This window comes from Chrysemys picta, chromosome 7 (genome assembly GCF_011386835.1).
Source record: "Chrysemys picta bellii isolate R12L10 chromosome 7, ASM1138683v2, whole genome shotgun sequence".
Lineage (NCBI taxonomy): Eukaryota > Metazoa > Chordata > Testudines > Emydidae > Chrysemys > Chrysemys picta.
Genome location: NC_088797.1, coordinates 24,007,209 through 24,024,025, shown reverse-complemented (window position 1 = coordinate 24,024,025; position 16,817 = coordinate 24,007,209). Strand labels below are relative to the sequence as shown.

At 39.5% G+C, this 16,817-nt stretch overlaps 1 protein-coding gene across 6 annotated transcripts in view; it reads left to right on the top strand.

Annotated features, from left to right (window-relative positions):
- IP6K2 (inositol hexakisphosphate kinase 2) overlaps nt 1-16,123 on the top strand; it is a 76,269-nt gene extending 60,146 nt beyond the window's left edge. For 3 of the 6 annotated variants that reach the window (XM_065550926.1, XM_005288368.5, XM_065550927.1), the window contains exons 2-6: nt 6,656-6,952; nt 9,139-9,361; nt 10,266-10,441; nt 12,596-12,771; nt 15,334-16,123. In XM_065550926.1, the coding sequence (XP_065406998.1) occupies nt 6,751-6,952; nt 9,139-9,361; nt 10,266-10,441; nt 12,596-12,771; nt 15,334-15,831 (1,275 nt within the window). In that variant the 5' untranslated portion in view covers nt 6,656-6,750 and the 3' untranslated portion in view covers nt 15,832-16,123. Of the gene's footprint in view, nt 1-5,482; nt 6,440-6,478; nt 6,953-8,005; nt 9,029-9,138; nt 9,362-10,265; nt 10,442-12,595; nt 12,772-15,333 lie in introns of those variants that run through there. The other 3 variants (XM_065550928.1, XM_065550925.1, XM_042849802.2) reach the window with 3 other exon arrangements.
- Nucleotides 16,124-16,817: the final 694 nt, after the last annotated feature.

Below are 16,817 nucleotides of genomic sequence, written 5' to 3'. Positions count from 1 at the left end.
TGATGCCTTGAATTACAAGGAAGGGTAAGTTTCGTTTTCTACTGCCAAACATCTTTTTATCTTGATGGCTCTGTTTCAGCAGGCGCTGTTCCAGTCAACTTTATTTTTTATTACATTATTTTTATTATTATTTCAGCAAGATGATTTCAGACAGAGGACATCTGCAGGTTTAATCCCTTAAATAAATGTAAACATAGTTTTTGTTTTTGTAAGTTTCATACACAGTCCTGGTAGAGCATTCCCTGGCTGAACTCTTACCAGGCTTCTTTGTAGGGCTTCAGACACTATGTCCTCTTCAGTTTCCCTTGGACTGAGAGAGGCTGCAACACTTCCTTTCCTTGGTCTCTCTAGCACATTTCCTGGGCATATGCGCTCCGTCCTTTACCCCTCCATGGAAATGGGAGCATAGAACCCAGCTGCCCTAGGCATCAGGACCAGTGTTGACAGGCTCCTCGGTAGCTTAAGCAAATTCTGTCCCAGACCTCCAACATTGTGAGTGCTCTGGGTTTACAGACAGAAACACAGGTAGGTTCCCTGCCTCAGTTTCCTCACCACTCACCAGTACTCTCTGGGCTTAGGACAGAGGCTTGTGGTGTGTCCAGATCCTTCTCCTGAGCTCTTGGCATCTGCTCAGGGTGGACTGATTTAAATCAAAGTGACTTAACGCCCTTCTTTGGTTCCTCCTAATTTTCTCAAACAAAATTAACTTGGATGGAAACTGTTTGTGATCTTAGCTCAAAGGTATCGCATATGTGTGCATGCACAAAATCTGTTCAGCCAGTTTTGAGTGATGGAAAGGTAGCAGAGAAAAAATGTTTCCATATGCCACTAATTTTAACTAAATTTACTAAATGCTTGAACATTTTCCCTCCATATATGGCTCATTTCCTAGATGTCACTGAGCTCTAAGAAACATCTTTCATTGAGAAATTTTTGCTCTCTAAGTTGTGTAAAAATGTTTAGTTTCCAACATATGCAGTTGGTTTAGATTTTTGTTTACCTTTCCCCATTCATCTTAAGGAGTTAATACAAATTGCAGTTACTTGTGCTGTTCTCTTGAAAGCACCTAGAGAGAGCCAGCTCCTGCAGCAAAGCACAAGAACATGTAGCCTGTTCAGCTGAATGGCAGCAACAGCTTAAAATAAAAGCTTAAAAGGCTGCAGCTTTCTCAGAAGGCAGAGTCCAGGGAGAGCTTGTCCTCCCTCCCAGCCCCTAGCAACATGAAATATCTTTGGAATATGTTTGCAATGAACTTCTCTCATCTTGGACTCTGTTTCATGCCCATAGCAGCCTATTGACTTAAGTAAAAATAATTGGTTCTGAATTAAATCTTTCTGTAATTCCTGGGCCCCTGGACTATGAGGGAAAGGATGGAAAAATTGGCAAGTGAGAGGGAAGTGAAGATGTTGCTGTTACACTGAGTCAGAACAGGAAGGAGTAAATATGAAAGTTGAAATATGAGAGGCAAAGGTTAAGTTTTCATGTTGTATGTTTAGGTTGTAAGTTCTTTGGCTTGGGGGCCTTGTCTTACTGTCTATAAAGTACTGTGCACATTTGTGGGACTATAATAATGAAACAGGAAAGGGAGCTCTCATGAGGAGCTTGGTGGAAGTGGGGTATGTTACTTGTCTTGTACAATACATTCATCACACTCTTAAAGAGCATTGCATTCTTGCTCTTAAGACATCTTGGAATCAGTAGGGCCTGTAGGCATTATCCTTCTGGGTGTATAAGGTGTTTAATGGAATGACTCGACGATAAGGTAGCTCTTCTTCAGCTTTCCTGCTGAACAGATTTTGTTCTAATGAATTTGTTCCATTGATGCTGTTAGTGTCAGTTAGACCTAGGCACAGTGCAAGCAAATCTGGTGAAATTCTCCATGGATTGCTTTGTGTTTAGCGCCTATGATTAATATAAATGATTAGTCACCTTACCAAAACTTAATCCTTACTGATATGCTTTGGATGGTCAGCTGGTCATGTGAATGCCTGTGAGAATAAAGTCAGTGCATTTAAATGTAGTCTCCACTTAGAGAAATAAGGTACTCTCTTGAGATATTCTTGAGTTTCTTCTGAACAGAGATTTCATGTGTGTACATGTTTTCCTTCTGGTTTTACAGTTGACTATCCAGAAGTGTTAGTATCTTAATAATGACATTAAATCATTCATTGGGTTAGTTTTTAATAAAAGCTATATAAAGCAGATCTTACATCCAGTTCTTTAGAGTTAAATTTCTCTGACTTTCCCCTTTTGAAATGTATGGTATAAGTAAAGAAATATCCTTTAATGCAGTGGTCTCCAAACTTTTTTGATCGCGCACCCGTATCAGTAAAAAATTTTGAGCACGCACCCCCTGCTGTGCCGGCTCTACCATTTTTGCTGGCGTGCGCAAAAAAAAAAGCGCTCCTTCTGCCACACACCCCCAAGGATCCTCTTGCACACCCCACTTTGGAGACCACTGCTTTAATGCATCCTCTGTTTATCTTTGTCTCTTTTGCTGACACATCTCTTTACCAAAAGATGTGCTAGATAAGCAGTCCAAAACATAGCAGAGACAGAATGCTACTGGGAACCGGGAACTCTGAGTCAATTCCATTCCATTAACTCCGTTTAGGGTGACCAGATAGCAAGCGTGAAAAATCGGGACAGAGGTGGGGGTAATAGGTGCCTATATAAGAAAAAGCCCCCAAAATCGGGACTGTCCCTATAAAATCGGGACATCTGGTCACCCTAACTCAGTTGTCACTGACCTTGTGAAAGTCATTTAATCAAACTGTTCTTTCTGTTCTCCTTCTTACCTAAAGAGTACCGAGAATTAATTTATATTAGTACAGCACATCTGGGGGACAGAATCCCAGAATTATCTAACACACTCACTGGGTGAATCCATTATAGTGTTAGGCAATCAGTCTAAATCTGAGCTTGGGTTGTGAGGAAGTAGAACCAGGATTTCTTACCTCAAAGTCTGTCTTGAGAATAAAGCCTAGTTCCAAACTGAGTTTTGTTATCTAAGTGCTTGTCTGCATAGTAAAGTGTCCCAGCATGATTATACTGCTATACCTATTCTGGAATAACTCCCTGTGTGGCGACTCTTATTGTCGGGGAATGGGTGGCTTTTTCTAGCTTAGTTTATACTGCTTCCGAAGTGAAATATGCTAAACCAGAAAAAGTTACTCTTATTCCAGATAAGAGTGTTCACATGGAGAATTAATTATAATTATAGCAGTAAATTTCCCTGTGTATCCCAGCCTCAAGATTTTAACAGCATTAGCTTTGTTTGATTGTGTGTGTAAGATTTCATTTTACACTATCTGGCACGTTCCTAAAGCACATTCCTACATCAATACTTTGAGAACACAGATGCAGAATATACACACTATTTAATTAAATGTGGTAATATGAAAATATAAGGAGAGTTTGCATAACACAACCACAGTGAAAGTCCCCTTCCGTGTTGTTTTTTTCATATTACTCTGAAGGATTTGTATTTACCTCTCGCGCTTACTCAAAATAGGACCTTTTTGCAGGATCTACGTACTGATGACCCCAAATCCACACACTGAAAACTTTGCCTAAATATGAAATAATGAATTTGATAATTGCTGTGTTTTATGTGAAATTTTGAGAACATATATATGGCTTAATTCTGATTTAACGCTTGCATTAGATATGGCATAATATATATGGTGCCTTTATCAAATACAGATTTAATGATAAAAGTAGTAGGATTTTTTTCCTGTTGAGCTACATACCGGGTAATGTCATACCCAAGTGACTTTTGTTTTCTAAATACACGGTGCAAATACCTTATGGACCATTTGGGTCTATATGAAAGAAAACAAGTTCTGAAGTTACACTGAAGAACTAATGAGCTCACTGGGGATATGAGGGAGGGGCATGGTGTGTTTTTTCTAAGGTGAATATTCTCCTTTTGGCAGATATTTATTTCCTTTCTGTAGTGCTAATAAGCATACTTTTCAATATAAATTCTGCTGTTCTGACACAAGTTTAGGCCTGGTCTCCACACCGATTTTGTATCGGTATACCTAAGTTAAGGAGTGTGATTTTTTTTTTTTAAATAACTATTTTAACAACAAAATAAATTATCCTAGTACAACCTCTAGTGTGGACTCAGTTATGCTGGTATAAAAGTGCTTATACTGGTGTAGCTTATTCCCCTTTACATACTGAAATAAGCTGTTACTGGTATAATGACATCTGCATGAGGTGGTGACATACTGCTTTTAAATGTACCTTATAATTAAAGCAGAACAGTTTTTTTTGTTTGTTTGTAGACGAGGCTTTGTTATCTAGGATTGAACAAAATTCAGGAGGGCTGGAGTTGTTTGCCCCAGGAAGCCTGGTTAAGTCTTTGGGGATTTTAAAATTTGATTGAAAAAATGTATATGAAACAGTTTGATGTGTGCAAGCAACCCTCAAAACAAAAATAGTTGTCCATTGAAATGTATCCCTCTCTTAGCACATTGGAATATCTGTTTTTAAATAGACTTGTATGTTGACTTGTATCTCAGAAACTGACAAGTATAGTGGTGCTTGAGTGTAGCAATCTGGGTAGAAGGCAGCATAATAGTATATTTTCATAAGGTGGGTAGAAATGCAGTAGAATAAGTTCAGAGGATATATTCCATAATTTTCTGCAACTGAAAAATACTAAGAGTGCCATCTTCTGGAAAGACAGTGTTGCTTACACTGGCTGGGCCAGTTAGTATTCATGAGGTAGGATGATGACAAATTTCAGTACCAGCAAGTTCCAGACTAAAAAAATCCTATTATACCATGCTTGTATTTTAAACAAGCTAGTTCCAAATAAATATTGTAAGTCTTCAGTTTGTATTTGTATAGGTCCAGCTAAAAAGTAAATGAATTCTTAGCATTTCTGTTAATGTAGATATAACGTTTTTCTCTTGCCAAGTAGATTGTGATTGTATTCTGAAAAATATTGGGAAATCCATTTAGATTGGCAAGGGGACAGGCCTCCCCCAATATAAAATGTAACTAGAATATCAAATACAATATTGCACAATTTGTTGAGTGCGCATTGTTGTAAGTTAGGTGTTAAATACCTTTGCTAGAGAATTGATTAAATTGATAGATAAATTTGCTTTTGTTTCTCTAATTCAATCTTGGTATAAAAATCTAGTAAGTTTTATTGCGTAGTGTGTTCTCCATACTTGGGAAATTTGTAATTTTTATACATTGTTAATTTGAGTATGCCTGGGAATAATTCCACTGACAGGCGTCTTAGTTGAAGGTATATTTTCCAGCAGTCAGGATTTAATTGGTTGACCTGTTGTTTCTGGTAAATTAAATTAGGCAGATAAACAGCTTAATGTTCTTATGTATGAAAAAGCACTGTAGATATTTTTAGTTGTATTAACCTGGTTGCCTGTCAGACCTATCGTCACTGCCATAAGCTTCTAGTTGTTTAGTTTTAAAGGTAAGCTAAAGCTGCTAAATATCTGAGAAGGACAAACAAAAATAGCCCAGTGACCTTGAATACTTTTAGTTTCTTTGAAATTGTTCATGTAACGTTCTTTAAGATGGAATAAAGCTGTCAGTTCATTTTTTAGATACTAAAGTTAATCATTAAAGCGGAGTCTCAAATTACTATTACTCAACCTAAATTTGCTAGTCTGTGATTTTTTTCATTCTGTACTGTTATTTGTAAAATGAAACAGTAAAATAACAGGTAACGGAAATTGTTGAATGGTGGTTGATCTGCAGTCTTCTGGGTGCTATTTGTTATCTGGCGGCTTTCTACTAAAGATTCTCTGCCTTTAGCTATGCAGTATATAGTACATTTGAAAATTACTGAATGATACAAAAAGTTAAACTGATTAAAAGTTTAATTACTGTGATCAATATTTTTTACAGATAACATGAACAGTGCATAGCATGTTTCTGTTCTAAATTACTTTGAAATAATACATTGTAGAAAGTTGCTCAGGTTGGATTTTTATGTTTTTTTTTTTTCAGCTCTGGAAAAGATGATTTGTCAATTTAGTGGGAGTTTTTAACTAGTCTTTCATTCTTTATAGCTAGTGTTTGTGTTGAAAGTTAGTAAAATATCATACATTAAATGGAAACTTATGCATGGATTGACAATGATTGAATTGTGTAGTTCTGTAAGTGTACATAATAGCTTATACGTAAAGCCTAACTTGGATCTAAACTCTTAGTATCTAATATGAGTATGTAGAATAAAGTGCTAAAACATGAAGTTTAATCTTCAGATTGTCCCATGGGCCTTTCTGTTGATAAGAAAATGCTGAGGGCTAGTAAGGAGAGCAGCTGAGAGAGGCAGCATGTTTGTTACCCTTCCCTTCTTTTGTATTGCCTCATCTCGTTCCCCTCCTTCATTATGGGTCTGCGTAGCAGCTAAATATAATTCCCATTGGCTGAGGCTTTGGTGGGAGTGGTAAGTGGCTTTGTTTTTCTCTGCCTGTATGATCTCACTCTTATTTGCCTCTGCACTTAAAGCTGTGGGTTCTTTTCAGTTTCACCTTGCATAGAGGATTGTTTACATTCAGTTTCCTTTGCTGTGCCTTATGAAAGTAACTGTTGGCTTCGGTTGCTCAGACCTCAACATACAAAGTTACTAACACAAAGGTTTCTATTCTACTTGTTTTAACAGACTTTTTGAACTGGAATAAACGCCTTTTGGGAGACAGATCTACTTCTGAACTGCCTTCACCATTGCCACATTGTTTTATCTAATGTGCTACAAGGATGAGCCCAGCATTTGGAGCTATGGAAGTGGAGCACTATGCCAAGGGAGTCCTGCTCGAGCCTTTTGTCCACCAGGTTGGGGGTCACTCCTGTGTCCTCCGGTTTAATGACAAGACCATCTGTAAACCCCTCATCCAGAGGGAACACCAATTCTATGAGACTCTCCCAACAGAAATGCGTAAATTCACTCCACAGTATGAAGGTATGTTACGAAACCTTAGAAAGGGGTTGGGCTTTTTTCTCTTTTCTAAATCCCAGTGTGCTCTGTTTCCTCTAAAATCTCTTCTGCGCCGAAGAGATTTTAGGGGTTTTCTTTTCATGTATTTTGATGTTGTCTGAGCCAGGCTGTGGAGATGCTTGCCAGTGGGTCTTTGGGCTGACTAACAGCATTAGAGTAGAGCAACTCTGCTGGTGACAGCCCATATATCTCCCTTAGGCACAGACAGGTAAGTAGCTAACAGCTTGTAAATGTTCTCAGTAATACGTTCATTTTTATTTCTGATTTTAATTTTTTATTTTATTTTATTTTGTTGCCTCTTGTTTAATGTGTGTCTTCAGGGGCTGGGTAAGATTGCCTGAATACATGTTTTGTGGAAGTTTAGCTGTAATGTTTTGTGTTTTGGGTTGTCCTCTAACTCTCATATTAATCACCATATATAACGTCAGTATAGCAAAGAAAGTTGAAAAGTATCTTGTTAAACATTTGCAGTTTGTTTTTGCCCTTAAGGAAATGAAAATTCGTGGCATTTAGGTAGGCAAGGATCAAGTAGCCGTGATGAGGCTGAGTCAGATGGTATGTAGGAGTGGAAATTCCAGTTCTTTTAAGCATTGCACTAGTTAAATGAAATGCTTCTCTCTTTATGGGGTATTCCATTAACTGCTGTCTGGTGATTAATTGATAAAATAAGTTTGAAGCATTTATTCATTTTTGAATTGCTTTTTAAAGCATTTTAGACTTGAACACTGAGTAAGGGTGGCCAAGTTTCTTTTGATATTGATTGTAAAATTGGAGGAGGACTTCAGAGATGTTTCAAAGTTATATTGCCTGAATGTTCACATACTTGCTGAGAGGTTTGAACACATCTTATTAAAAACTCTTTTGGAATTGTTGAAGAAAATATGGTCTATAAATGATACTTTACAAAATGTTGTAGAACAATTGTACTAGTATATGTGGTTTTTCTTTTTTGGGGAGTGTGGGAGGGATTTAGGGGTAAAGGGGCCTCATTTGGTCCATCTCTGTTGTTTTTTCCAGGATAAAGCCAAAGGCCATTTGCTAGCTGGCTCCCCCATTTTTTCCTGTAGTCCTTTCCTATGTGGCAGCAGGACTGTCAGTCAGAGCTTCTGCACTCCCTACCCCAGCTACTGTAGGTCCCAGAACCGCCTGCCCAGCTCAGAAGTGCCAATCTCTCGCCGCGAACTCTCCCCTCCGGCCGAGTGATGTGCTGCAAGAACTGTGCAGATTGATTGATTTGAGGATAAAGAGAAAGGACTGAGAAAAAAAAATAAAAAAACATTCAGCCAATTGTTACGGCTTCTTCGATAATCATTGAAACTTTCTAATATGGCACTGGGGGCAACCCTGTCAGAACTTTCCTCTAAGACTCTTAATATACAATGCAGTATTCTAGAGACTCTTGAGATGAGGAGGAAAAAATGCTTTCAAGGTTCACCATGTTTCTGTGTACTACGATCAGATTTGCTTTGTATTGCTTTTTGTTCTTTATTTCACAAGACCGCTGCACAACCAACATCAATAAAATATATACCCCAAAAAGGGGGGAAAAAGTGTAAAATTAAACGTGGTGATTCTAAGTGGAAGCCTTTGAACTAGTATCTGTTGTAATGTGTGACGTTTTTCTTGTTTTGCTCTGCTTGAAGCCTTTCCTTGCCCTTGGAATCTATTAACCCGCAAAAAAATCTGGATAAATGCTTTTTGCTTTGCTGTCATGCAAAACTTAAAGCTTTTGGTGTTTCTATGCAGGTTATTTTTCACTGCAAGATGTAAATATAAGATGTTTTACATCTCTCCTAGGGTCAGACCAGTCAGACTTTTTTTAAATTAATAAAATTTGTCAATAATTGAAATCGTCTCCTGTTATTATTTGATTTCTATTTGACTCTGTGCATCAGAGAGAAAAATCTCTTCTGTCACTATTGTTTTGTCTACATGATAAATTGTCTTCTCTGTGAGGTGTCATTTTGTCTAGGTGTTTTGATATTTGTTAGGTTGACAGATGAGTTTTGGCCTGTGGCAAGATAAAAACTAAGGACCTGGGTAAGAGAAAAACCAAAAGTTGCTATATTTTTCATGTAAAATCATGTTGCATAAAGTGTTTGCATGTCATTTAATTGATTACTAACTGGTCATCTCCTTTCTTTCCCCAGGTGTGGTGTCGGTGAGCTTTGAAGAGGATGAAGATGGAAATCTGTGTCTAATAGCCTATCCATTAAATGGGGACCATGATAACTTGGAAAGCATAGATAATTCTGACTGCGAACCCAAAAATAAGTTGTTACGGTGGTCTAACAAAAAGACTGTATTATTAGAAAATGACAAGATAACTAAGGAATGGGTCCGGCAGCACAGGAAAGAGGAAAAAATGAAAAGGTAGGTCAAAAGGAAGTGAGTGTAAAGCTTTGAAACATAACCTCCATGTGTTTAATTTTATTCTTATCTGGTCTGATGCAGATATGAGTAAAATTAAACACATTGGGGCTACTTTTCAATGCTAGAATGGAGGTTTTATCCAGTCTTTTTGTTTCTTCTGCCATATGTCTCTTCCTTCCACTCATTTCTGTTTGTCTCTTCTCTCCACTGTGAAACACTTTCGGTAGCAGAAGTGGTTTCCATTCAGGCAAATTTCATTTGAGCCCCGTCACAATTAAATCTTTGCAGTGGTCAGTTGAGGAAGGTTCTAGGATTCTGGTTAGTTTTTAACTGTAGTGTCTGCAAAAGCATAACTCTGCAAGGGAAAATTTCAGCTATGCTGAATGAGTCTACTGGAATCTTTTTTTGCATGGGTGAATAAGGAAAAATGCAGTTAGAGGTAAAGCAGGATTCCTGCAAACCTGTTCCCAATTCAAACCCCCTGATCTGCAATATATTGTAGTGGCAGTTACCAGAGAGCTGTAACAAAATGGAAATCTGGAAAACTTCTAGCAAGCGGGTGAGGGATTCTGTAGCTCTCATTACTGTTTGTTTCATAGGGTCTGTTGAAATCTGCAAATATAAATTAGCATATGGTCATATTGTGGAAGCAGATTTACAAAGACTGAAATATCAACCATGAGAAACGTGATCAGACCCATGTATAATGAAATAATGGATTTTGCCAGCTGTTGGTAGAAGTATTTTGAGGTACATATGAATAGGCTAATTGAAAGCATTGAGTGGTTGAGGGTCAGCAGTGTATAATATGTAAAGCTTGAACAAATTATATCTTTTCCTTTTAAAAGTAGGGTACTTACTTTCTCCATTTGGCTTCTGACTTCTTTATTTTTTTGTTTTCTAGTCACAAATTAGAGGAAGAATTTGAGTGGCTGAAGAAATCTGAAGTCTTGTATTACAGTGTAGAGAAAAAGGGGAATGTCAGTTCACAGTTTAAGCATCATAACCCTTGGAGTATGAAATGTCACCAGCAGCAATTACGGCGGATGAAGGAAAATGCAAAACATCGGAACCAATATAGTATCCTTTCCCAGAAGTCTCTCTCTCAACAGCAGAACAAGGAGGGATTCTGCTTTTTTTTCTTAGCAAATCCCCCCCCCCCCCAAAAAAAAAAGCCCAACCCAGACTGTGTAGCTATAACACAGAATAGGATTATCTGAAACAGTGGTTTGTTAGATAGAAGGTGACTGTGAAGGGATCGTTACTCTTTGCCAAAATTTGGGCTTTCCCAACACTTAAACACATCTGTGCAGGGCAACTCAAGGAATCTACTTTAGTATGAATCTCTGTTAGTGGAAAAGTTTCCAGCATCCTAGGTGAAGTGATCACTGACTCGACAAGTTTACTAATACATGAGTTTAGAGGAGTGGAGTTCTGCTGCTGCTTTCCTTGGCATGAGCAGTTATATTTGTTGCATATATTAGGATGATGTCAAAGGATTTAACCTTCACTCCTCCACCCTCACAATTCCAAAAATGTATCTTCTCAGATACTTTTTTTTTTTAAAATACGTGGGGATTGTTGGCTTTTAATTAGTCAAAGGTGGAACATTTTGATTCCTTGAGTGAGAAAATAGCACTTTTGGAAACTTTTTTTGTACAGGCTAGTCCTCTGCTGCCAGCAGCTTGCTAATTTCAGCTAATTTTTTGGTGAAAGCAAACTGAACCTAAAATTAAATCTGGGTTTATAACTGAGAAAAGATGAAAATCCTTAGTAAATGCAAGCTCCTAAAAGCAGAAGCAGATTATACTTACCGGCTCTGAGAGTGTAGGATTGTTCATGTGATGGAAAATGAGATTTCCTTGTTCCATTAGTGCCAGTGCAGCCGTCAGAGCACGCACTCTTAACTCCAGTAAAGACAAAAGGAGTCTATATGCCTGTGAACCATTAGAGAAGTGGTGGGCAACCTGTGGCCCACAGGCTTCATGCAGCCCGTCAGGATAACCCGCTGTCAGGCCGCGAGACAGTTTTATATTGACCATCTGCAAGCACGGCCGCCCGCAGCTCCCAGTGACCGTGGTTCGCTGTTCCTGGCCAATGGGAGCTGCGGGAAGCGATGGCCAGCATGTCCCTACAGCCCGCACCACTTCCCACAGCTCCCGTTGGCCAGGAACGGCGAACCTCGGTCACTGGGAGCTGCGGGCGGCCGTGCTTGCGGACGGTCAATGTAAACAAACTGTCTCATGGCCCGCCGGTGGATTACCCTGATGGGTCGCAGGTTGCCCACCACAGCGTTAGTGATGTTGGTTCTCTTCCATAATAAGGCACAAAGAGCCTTGAATACATTCTGCTTGCAACTGGCACAGATGCTGTAAAGATCTTAAGACCTACATGCTTAGGGAAGGAAATCTTGTATGTGAGGAGTTTTGGTGATTGGATCACTAAAAATGTGTATGCATAAACATAATTAACCCGTTAAAACCATGGAGAATGATTAATGCAAATAGAATTCTCCCAGGGGCTAGCCTCACAAACCTAGTGATAAGTTCCTAGCTAGATAATTTAATGGGCCCCCATTACCATAGTATCTCAGGTCTTCCCAAATATTTATGAACTTATCCTCATAACACTTTTGTGACAGAAGGAAGTGTTATTCCCTCCTTTTAGAGATGAGGAACCAAGGCACAAAGAGAATTTTAGTGACTTTCCCAAGGTCATGCGGGAAGTGTCTGTGGCAGAGCAGGAAATTGAATCCAGATCTCGTGAATCCCAGTCCAGTGCCTTCATCACTGAAACGTTTTTCCTCCCTTTATGGACATAGTGTCTGCTAGGTTTACTCACTCCGTGGAGAACTTAAAATTAGATTGTGGATTGCCAGATGGTGGCCAGCCTAGTAAATAATGCAGCCCCTAGTGATTTTCATCTCAAATTTGGAGGTGCTTGTAGAGTGAGAGAGCAGTGCAAGCTGGAACCTATAGCCTCTTTGGACGTCACATCCAAATGAAAGATTAGGTTATGTGCCATCTACTTTGTTTAATGCAAAGTAGGTGTATCCGTTTGGTTCTTACTAAGTTGCTAGTGGAGTCATGATTGGGCAAAGTTTGGATGCCCCTGTTTTTTAGCCTTTTTCTCAGTTTAACTTTAACTTCACCACTACCTTCACTTGGAATGGGGCTGTCAGAATGCATTTTAAAACCTGTTTCTTATTGTAAGGCTTTTTCCTTAACCAGTCAGAATTTATCTTGCTGGAAAATCTAACCTCTCGATACGAAGTGCCATGTGTGTTGGACCTTAAAATGGGAACCCGGCAGCATGGAGATGATGCATCAGAAGAGAAGAAAGCTAACCAGATCCGGAAGTGTCAGCAAAGTACTTCAGCGGTTATTGGGGTCCGAGTGTGTGGCATGCAGGTGAGTCTGAAATGGATTGCGGGTAGGGTTGGGAATAAAACAGGCTATATTTGAAGAGACATTTTTTAAACACTTTCTACTTGTACCTTTGTGGTTGGGTACTATTAGCAAAGACTATAACTTTCTTCTGAAACAAGCCTTCAGCTGCTCAGAATTGAGGAAAATATCTGTCTCCCAGAGTTACAAGTATGATTGACTGGTAATAGCAGGAAAGTGAGCTCAGTAAATTTCCAGCCAATCACAAACAAACTGCATTATCTTATTAAGGTGACAATAGGAAAATGAATTTTGTTGCTTTCTTAATCCATTATATTCTTTGTATTTGTAGTTTTAGACATCTCCTTATTATCCAATCATCCCACTTCATACCCCTACCTTTGAGAGTATGTTATGTTCTTATGAGAGGTCCTACCTTTCATTCACCTTTCTAACTGAAGGAAATTTGATGGCTTTCTTCAGAGTAAACCGATATCACTAATCAATCAGAGGAGTGACTGCATAGCAACCTGCAGCTCTCCCTCTGCATCACAGTGAGTGTGTCCTGTGAGCTGTAGATCAGAAAACAAATCTGTCTGTCTTCTCTCACTGTGCATGGATCTTACCATTTGGCTATCAGAACAGCAGCAACAACTCTTACAGTTAGTACTATCCTGGGGACTTGGAACATCTGGATTCTTTTCACTGCCGAAAGTAAACTTTGTGTAATGTGCAAACAAGAAGTTGATCATTAAATATGCGTGATAAGATTACAGTGCAGATACAATGAGGGAACAGTTTAAGCTTTCATTTAAAGTAATTCCTGCAGCTTGTATATCTCTGGCGACTGAGTGACTTGATTGAGTCCTATGAAATGCCTTAACTGCTTCACTGCAGCTCCAGTGGTGTTGAAGAGCCACCACTCTGCCCCTCTGCTGCTATGAATTGGAGTGAGGACTGTCTGTTCTTCTCCTTCCAGCTTCTGTGTGGGAAAGTTAAGCCTCTTCTCTTTCATCCGTAGATGTTGGTAGGGAGAGGGCATGATTTTTCTTCCCAGTGGCCTTAGTAGGTGGAGAAAATGACTTCTCTACCCACTTCGGTTCACAAACGTTCTGTGGGGTACTTCCTTTTCCATCCAGTAGACTCCCCCGATGCCTGATGTGTTCACTCAGCACTCCCTGCTCTGTTCGGGAAAGTGAGTATTCCTGTGGCTGGCACTCAGCTCACTGCCGCCCTAAACTCATGTATTGAGAACAGAGAACCGGTCAGCAGAGATGGCTGGGGAGGGGTACCACATTTGTTCACCACCATATTGGTGCTCAACTGAGAGAATGGTTCTGGTTTCCTGTTCCAGCCCATTTAGTGTGTGTGCCCTTCAGACATAGAGGCCTCTGCTGGAGAAACATACAGAGCTGTAGAGGGTGGTGGTTCCATTTAAATATAGACTCCACCTGATCTGTGGGTTTGAGGTAAATGACATTCTCAGTTTGTAGGAAAAAGCAATGATTACGGATTGCTAAAATTACCCTTTTCTTAAAGATTCATAGACTTTAAGGCCAGAAGGGGCCATCATGATAATCTAGTCTGACCTCCTGCACATTGCAGGCCACAGAATCTCACCCATCCACTCCTGTAAGAGAACCCTAACTGCTGGCTGAGTTACTGAAGTCCTCAAATCATGGTTTAAAGACTTCAAGTTATAGAGAATTCACCATTTACACTAGTTGCAACTTACAAGTGACCCGTGCCCTATGCTGCAGAGGAAGGCAAAAATCTCTTGGTCTCTGGCAAAATTCCTTCCCTACACCAAATATGGCAATCAGTTAGACCCTGAGCATGTGGGCAGAACCCACATTGCTGAACCATACTAGACTAATAAATCACTTTGGCTCCAATTTTGCAAGGATTTAGATGCTTAAAGTTAAAACCTGGATAGAGAGGAAGGTGCTTTGAATTAACAGTTGCCACGATCTCATTTGCAAACTGCTGTGGTTTCTTTCTACTCCATTTAGGCAGCTCAATGCAAACACAACTGGCTGCTCTTCCTGCACATTTAGTTGTCCCAATGTATTCTGAAGAACATGGTTGGGCACTTGACCAAACAATTCAGAACTGGAGAATTTCTTCTTCTGTATGGGGGCTTGCTTCAATGTTTCATATGGGCAATTGCTGTCATTCAGACTTCCAGCAGTTCTGGGAATAGGTTTGGTAAGGCTGCCAGCAGAGGCATGCAGTAGTTGCTAATGGAGTGAGTGATATGGAGTGGCTGCCCTACATGTTGTAACTTGACTTCAGAAATCTTGGCCTCAGCCTTCCTAATCTTACTTAAATTCTTCATCCCGTTTTTCAAAATGGAAAAGCTCAAGTCTAAGCCTGAGGAATTTTCAGTTTCCTTTGTGACTAGCAATACCTCAGATATTGGTGGGCTGTGATTGCTAGGATGCTTTCCCCTCCAACTGCATAAGAGCTATTTTAAGAGACAAACCTTTTCTCTCTACTGGGACATTGTTAATTTTTCTGGAGTATGATTCAGAGTTACCATTGCTGGCAATCCAACCATTCCTTTTGTTCTTCTCTCCTATACAGGTCTACCAGACGGGCACTGGCCAGTTAATGTTCATGAATAAATACCATGGGCGAAAGCTTTCAGTCCAAGGATTTAAAGAAGCACTTTACCAATTCTTTCATAATGGCAAATACCTGCGCAGGGAACTCTTTGAACCAGTTATAAAGAAATTGACTGAACTCGAATCTGTCTTAGAAAAACAGGAGTCTTACCGTTTCTATTCCAGCTCCTTGCTTATCATTTATGATGGCAAGGAGTTGCAGGAAGTGACTGTGGACTCAGACCCAGAGGACTTGGAGGATCTCTCAGAGGAGTCTTCGGATGAATCAGCTGGAGCATATGCATACAAGCCCACTGCTAGTACTGTTGATGTCCGTATGATAGACTTTGCCCACACAACCTGCAAGTACTATGGGGAAGATAGTGTGGTGCATGAGGGCCAAGACACAGGTTATGTTTTTGGACTCCAGAACTTAATAGGTATTATTAAAGAAATAAGAGACGAAAACAGCGAATAAACAGTTTGAATGCACATCAGTAGAAAGCACTATAGTGACTCTTTGTATTCCAAAATTATTGGCCACTTTCTAGTGGTAGGAATATTTACAGACTCTGTTGGGTTGGTCCCATCAGAGTCAGACTTGTTCAGAGGAGGGCATTTACTTACAATGGTGCTGGACCTAGCACTGGCAAATCTTGGTATCCTTATTTATTTTAACTCTTTCTTAAACATTCCATATTTGATTATTCAGATACCTCTGTTATCCCGGTGTGTATATATTCCAATAAAATTCTTTTTGTTCATTGTAATTGATGATGGTGTCCTTGCTGGTGATTAGGAAAGAGAATCAGAGTTCCCAGATCTTCCCAGTCATATAGTACAGAAACTGGGTTTGATCACTGGATATTGAGGGGCAAATAATAATTTATCGTCTTAAAAACAATTTATTGGATTTTTTATAGTAATTCAAGATCTCATTACTATAAATCTCATGGGGGTAAATACCCCATTTGGATAGTTTGTACAATATTACCATAAAGATAAATTGAACCAAAGTATTAATAACTCCTCAAAGGATTAACCTTCAGCTTAGTTTGAGTTCAGTCACAGCTATTGGTGGATTGCTGCACAATATGAAAACCCATCCCCTAAAGGGCTTAAAATCTAATTTGCAACAAGATGCAATAAGCAAGTGTGACCCAGTGAGGGAAGACGAGGGTAACAAAGATCACCCAGTTTCAGATTAGCTATTGCACGACCTGATGATGGCAAATCATCTTCAGTTTTTAAAAATACATAGCAGCTCTTCCCAGTTATGTACAATCAAACAATCGCTGATTGGCTGATCTATCGTACGTCACAGTAAAGGTGGGTCTTAAGGAGGGATTTGAGGAAAGAGAGGGTAATGGCCTTATGGATTAATTCATGAACAGAGTCCCATGTACAAGGGGCAGCATGGAAGAAAAGGCTAAGGTGGTTGTTTGGAAGAATTTGACATCCGTG